At 35.8% G+C, this 6,518-nt stretch overlaps 1 protein-coding gene across 1 annotated transcript in view; it reads left to right on the plus strand.

The window, feature by feature from the left end:
• Window positions 1-559: 559 nt before the first annotated feature.
• Window positions 560-6,518, plus strand: part of LOC103605271 (membrane-associated guanylate kinase, WW and PDZ domain-containing protein 3) — a gene marked incomplete at its 3' end in the record, with an annotated part of 87,525 nt that continues 81,566 nt past the window's right edge. Inside the window, exons 1-2 of the mRNA XM_008589848.1 lie at window positions 560-563; window positions 2,252-2,368. Of these exons, the coding sequence (XP_008588070.1) occupies window positions 560-563; window positions 2,252-2,368 (121 nt within the window). The remainder of the gene's footprint in view (window positions 564-2,251; window positions 2,369-6,518) is intronic.

A 6,518-nucleotide genomic window follows, 5' to 3' on the forward strand; every position in this document is an offset into this window, starting at 1 on the left:
TGTTATTTTTATAGATTAAAATCCAATCTGGAGTTTTAGCATTTTATAGTTTATAAGTTATACTATATCTTATAGTAAAGCCTCAAATTAAAAAAACAAAAAAGGAAATCTTGAATTTAAAAAATTGTTCCTTCAAATTGTCTTTTTTAATTATGCAGGTATTATCCTTTCTCCAAATTAAGTCTTTTTTCTGAAAATATGTTCGGTTACTGATTTTTGGAGCCTATATTATGTTATTTTAAATGGGAAAAAAACAATGATACATTCTCTGTTCATTAAGAAACCCTAACTAAACTTTCTCAAACATCACAAAGCACTTTTAAGCACCTATAAAGGAATCCACCAAAGTTTTTGTATAATATTTACAAAGCATTTGAGATATCTCTTACCTAATTTTTAAAATACTTAATGAACTTATTATTGGGTATATAGTATTTTTTTTTCCTGTAAACAATGAGATTGTACAATATTGGTTATAAATTAGGGTTTTCTTCTACCCTGCAATGAACAAGTATGGTAATATAAATTAAAAAATCATATGATTCTATCTAAATTAGACATGGGTAAGTGGGATTCCTAACTGCCTGACAGACGCAACCTCTGGGACCAAGGATTCATCCCTGTAAATATCTTTCAGGTTTTTTTTATCTTCACTTACAAAGTTTCCCTCTTTCTCAGAATCCACTTTTGGCAAGGCAAAAGAGGAGCTTTTTCTGGTTTGTGTTTATTAGTTTGGGGTCTGAATGTTACCTCTGAACTTTAGAAATACTCTGATTTCCTTCTTATATTAACACCCTCTCACACAGTTTATGTTTATAGTTAACGAACTGATCTATAGTAACCTTTTGTTGTATCAGACCTTGTCATAAGTATGTTTTCCAAGTAAACAGAGTATACTTTAATTAACTAGTCATTTCATATTCAGTAAGATAGTCTATTTTGTCTTAGCATTGATCTTTTCTGATTATCTGAAGTCTTGTCTAATGAACAGTGTTCAGACTGCTTTGATTTCTATTTTAAGTTCAACCCTTACCACAAATTCACTGCTGTCAGATTTCTGCAATCTCCTATTTTTGTTTAATATTTCTTTGAGACCCCCTAATATTCCTCTACTTATCTCCCATTTTCCCTGCAAATAATAGAAAATCTTTGACTCTCTCATTTATTCACACTATTACCAGAGTGAAGCAAATGGACAGAAATGCCTGTTAAATTTAGAAATCGGCAGAAGGTAGGGCCTGAGGTAGGGCCCAATTTGGCCTTTTCAAAGATCAGAAAGATGGCCAATGTGGGTGGAATGTAGTTTGAGAGAGGGGAAGAGTGAACAAGTTACGGTCAGAGATAGTCAGAGCCAGAACATGTAGGGCCTTTTCGGCCCTGTACTGGAGTTTGGATTTTGCTCCAAGCGTGACAAGAAACTACTGGGGGGCTCTAAACAGAGTAGTAATTATCTGATTTATATTTCAAATCTCACTCAGTCTGCTATGTGAGTGGTGGGGCGGGAAAGAGGCAAGAATGGATACAGAGAGGCTGATTAGAAGGCAGTTGCAGAATTCCAGATGATTAAGTTGTGGTTTAGATTAAGACTGGTGGCAATGGAAATGGAGAGAAGAGGGATATGTTTTGGAGGTAGGACTGACAAAATTTGCTAATGGATTAGATCTGGGGGATAGCAGTAAAAGAGAGAAATCAAAGATGACTTCTGGATTTTGGGATTGTTCTATGGGTTGATGGTGCTGTTATTTTCTAAGACAGGGAAAACCAGGTAAGAGAAAAACATTGGAGGAGGGTAGAATTAAGCACTCTGTTTTGGCTATCTGAAATTTGAGGTGTTTATTTGATTTCCAAATATATCTGCAATATATATGAATGAGTTTGATGAGTTTGGAGCTTGGTGGAGATAGGTTAGGGATGGAGACATGATATGAATTTAGAAATTATTAATATATAGATGGTATTTAAAGCCATGGTACCAAATAAAATTACCTTGTATATTTGTCATATTCTTTAACCTATACCTCCTCCCTCTCCTACCATGTAAAACTATACCCACATTTTATTGCAGGTACATATTTTTATTATAGTACCTATAATAATTTGTTGTTACCTTCTTTTTAATAAAGCATTCTGATTTCTTTTTTCTGTTTATAGTTAAATAGTTTAAGGATATTCAGTCACTAGCTTCTATATTTAATTGGACATCTAACAGTTATGTGTTTTGTTTTCTGTCTTTTTTTTTTTTTTTTTGTAGGCAAAGTCATTAATAAAGATTTACGACATTACCTGAGTCTTCAGTTTCAGAAAGGATCAATTGACCACAAACTGCAGCAAGTGATCAGAGATAATCTCTACTTGAGAACCATTCCATGTAAGTATGTGATGTAATAAAAGAAATGAGGCAGAAATATCCTCACTTACCTAATTAAACATCTAGAAATAATTCAATATTATTATGAGTATCTCATGTAGAATTATGAAGACTAAGTTAGGGACAGGTATGAAACAAAAATTTATCCAAGGAGAAGAATTTTCAGAGGACTTCAGGGGTTTTGTTTTTAAAAGTAGAAAAACTGGAAGATTTTATACTGTGACTTTTTGAAAAGAGATGACTACAATTTGATAATATATATTTTCATGTTGTTAACTAGATTTTATTGCTATAAATCAATTTCTAGCAAAACTGAGGTTACCAGAGGTGGGGAAGGGGGAGGTGTGGGGGGATAAGGGAGGAATTGGTAAAGGGATATGAAAAATGATTAGATTACATTGTATAATGTTGAATATACTAATTATCCTGATTTGAGCATCACATGTGACACACAGGTATTGATATTCACCTGTGTACCCCACAGATATGTACAATCAACTGTTAGAATAAAAAAAATTAAAAATAAATAAATCCTATGCAGTAAGAAAACATTTTAGCTCTCAATACTTTTGTACGTGGAGAACAATAATTTTATTAGAACATTACTGGTTTTGGGGCCGGCCCGGTGGCGCACTGGATAAGTGCGCCGCTTGGGAAGCGCAGCGGTGCTCCCGCCCGAGGGTTCAGATCCCACATACGGACCGGTTCCCGCTCACTGGCTGAGCGAGGCGCGGGAGCAGCACCGAGGGTTGCGATTCCGTTGCCGGTCCCCGGTCCGGTACGGGGGCAACACTGAGGGTTGCGATCCGTTGCCGGACACGGAAAAAGACAAAAGACAAAAAAAAAAGAACATTACTGGTTTTAAAATCTGCCCCTCCTCCAATGAAAAAAGAAAAGAGAGGAAAAGAAACAAGCTTTCTTTGCCTTCTATGTGGTGATTTATTTTGAATTTTTATTTAGATGTTGGTGGATTTATTCCAGTCTTATTGGTTTTCAGAGGACCTGGTTATTGTTGTAACAGTGTATTTTTTAAAAAACACAGAACAAGAAATCGTATATTTTTAAGTTTTGGCTTTAGTTAGTACAGGTCTGGGGAAGAATAAAAAAGGCAGTAGATAATAAAAGGGTGTGTAAGGGCATTCTGCTTTGTTTACCTTTTCAATATATTTGTAACTCCTTGTGGATACTAGCTTTCTAATGGTTCCAGAATTTTTTGTTTCTTTTTCTTGTTGTTTAAACAATATCCAGTCTTAACACCAAGCCTTCCTGAGTACGCTTTTTAAATATCTATCCCTCTCCACTTTAGACCCTCACCCTTTCTTGCTTGGACTATTTGTCTTTTCTTTTTTCTTTTTTAAACCACAAATAGCATTATGTAGTGGCAAAGAGCTAGGTAAAGCTGACTTCAGAACCTTGACACCAGCATCTTACTAGCTGCTTTGCTTCGGCAAGTTACTAAATGTTCCTGTGCCTCAGTATCTCTCTATGTAAAATGAGAATAACAACACTCACATCATATAGTTATTACTAGAATTAAAATGAGAACATGCATGTAAACCACTCAGCCTAGAGTAGACACTCAAGTAGTGTTTGTCCCCTTCCCTCATTCTGACTGGATCCTCTGCTTCTTGTGTCACCTCAGTCTTATCCATCTTTAAGTGTACATCTGCTTCTCATCCATCGTATCCTTCAAAGACTCCCACTGATGGCAAAATAAAGTTCAGACTCCTTAGTGTGGTATAATATATTTTTTGTTTTTAAATCTGACTCCTTATATATGATTTCCTCCACAAATCTACTTTGTCAGATTTCAGAATTGCAATGCCTGTATTTGCCTGATATATCTGTCTATCTTTTTATTCTTAAAGTTTTTGAATCTGATTTACAAATAATCTGTATTTTACTTACTAGACAATGTGAAACTTTCTTTATATTTATTGATATGATCAATATCTTTAGCCTCAGTTCTCTCATGTTTTACTATGCTGACATATATGTCTTTTGTATAAAAAGCCTTTTACTATGTAGTCTATTTTATTTGAGCTCTCTCTTTTCAGGAAGGTTTGTATCTGTATTCTATATAATACTCTTTGTTTCTCCTCCCCCCTTTTTTGTTTTTGTCCCGACTGTGAGTATTTAAAATTATCTAGTCATCTCTTCTTCCTTCCCTCCTTTTCTCCATCATCTGACTTGAAGTAATATCTTTTTACTCTCAAAAAATATGAGGTATCAGTAAGCTTATTCTACTTTGCATGTGCTTTCCTCATTCTTACCTTGTTTTTTGGTAGTTGAGCTGTATCAACATGGGCAAAGCAAACAGCCATTACATTAATGTACTCTCCCCTTTATAATTGTCATTAATTCTTCATCCTGTGGGTAAATACATATATAATCTAGCAATCAATCTTTATATTGTTGTTTCTTCAATAATTGTGGTTATATAAAGCTTGCTCTCTACTAGAATTCCCAGGAAATGCTTACAAGATCATATCAGCCGTTTGTGGCTTTTATAGTTTTATGTTTGTTTGGATGGATATGAAACTTTGGCCTCATATTTTCTTTACTTGATCATCTTAAATATATTAGTCAATTATCTAATTGTTTTCTACCATAAAGCATTGCTTTTAAAAAGTCTGATAACAATCTGATTTTCATTCCCTTGTAAGTAACTTGGTATTTTGCCCACATGGAGTGTCTCTGTATAACACTTAGTTTCAGCTCTGGAGCTTCATCTTCCCTTGTTAAAACAAGGTAATAAAAATATGTACTTGTACTTTCAAAGATCTGTCTCCTTAACTGCCATCTGCCGCTTTCACTTGAATCTTCTTTTTAATTTATTTTTATTATCCCAGTTTTGCAATTTCTCCTCAGTGTTAGTTTTTGTCCTAGAAAGGAGCTACAATTTATTTAGTTTTAATTCACAGGGTCCAAGCAGCTGCAGACTTTTCAGATCTTTACAGGACCTCTTAACTTACTCACAAATTGAAGTGTCCAAAAACCTCCTAGGAACCTAGAAGCAATGACAAATCAGTCCATCAGTAGCAGTTAGCAAACTGAATGGTCATATCTGGTCTCTGAGGTCTCCTTGGAGAAAATTCTGATTCGAGGTCTGGGGCAAGGAAAGTACAAGATGTGCTTGGAACATCTAATTTTACCAGAAAGTATGGAAATGCTTAAAAAATTATAAAGACATCTTGGAAGGAAACAAAAGCCACCTAGAAGAGATGCTTACTGACAAAAATCTGAGACAATTTCAGCAACAAAAGAGATAGAGTGAGAGAGACTTTTACTGTTGTCAGATATTGAACTGTAGGTAGAACAGGACTATGATTCCTGAGAGAAGAGGAAAGGAGACTGCACACAAAGGAGTCCTATGGTTTCCTCAATTTTCTGCCTATAGACACTGTCCAGACAACAGCACAGGGAGGGACAGCCAAGGCACAGTACAGCTGACCCTGAGTTGAGGGGACAGAAATCTGAGTTAAGTCTGAGGTATCTGGAATTTACAGGGCAGTGGGGACAGACTATTGAATTTCAGAGCTCGAGGAATTTGCAAGGGCTCCCCCTTGAGTCCATTGCTGAAAATATATAGGGTCAAACTTCACAAGGCCAGACAAAGAACTGTCTGGGAGCTGTAACAGTAAAATTCTGCAGTAAAAAAGAATGAAATTCTTCCATTTGCAGCAACATGGACAAACTTAGAGAAAATTATGTTAAGTGAAATAAGCTAGGCACAGAAAGGGAAATACCACATGTTCTCACTCATAAGTGGGAGCTAAAGAAAGAAAGAAAGAAAGAAGGATGCAACAATCACAACAATTCATTGAACTTTCAAAAGGAGAGAACAGAACTAGGCCACCAGAGGTGGGAAAGGGGGAAAAGAAGGAAGAGGGGTTAGCGAGAAATTCATAAAGGGCCACAAAAATGATTACATTGTGTAATGTTGAATATATCCTGATTTGAGCATCACATATTACACATAGGTGTTGATATTCAATGCTGTATCCCACAGACATGTGCAATCAATTATGTTTTTTTTTTTTTCCTTTTTGTCTTTTTTCGCGTCCGGCAATGGATCGCAACCCTCAGTGTCGCGCCCGTACCGGACCGGGACCGGCAACGGGATCGCAACCCTCGGTGTTGTGCCCAC

The sequence above is a fragment of the Galeopterus variegatus genome, unplaced genomic scaffold (assembly GCF_000696425.1).
Source record: "Galeopterus variegatus unplaced genomic scaffold, G_variegatus-3.0.2 Scaffold5692, whole genome shotgun sequence".
In the NCBI taxonomy this organism is placed as follows: domain Eukaryota; kingdom Metazoa; phylum Chordata; class Mammalia; order Dermoptera; family Cynocephalidae; genus Galeopterus; species Galeopterus variegatus.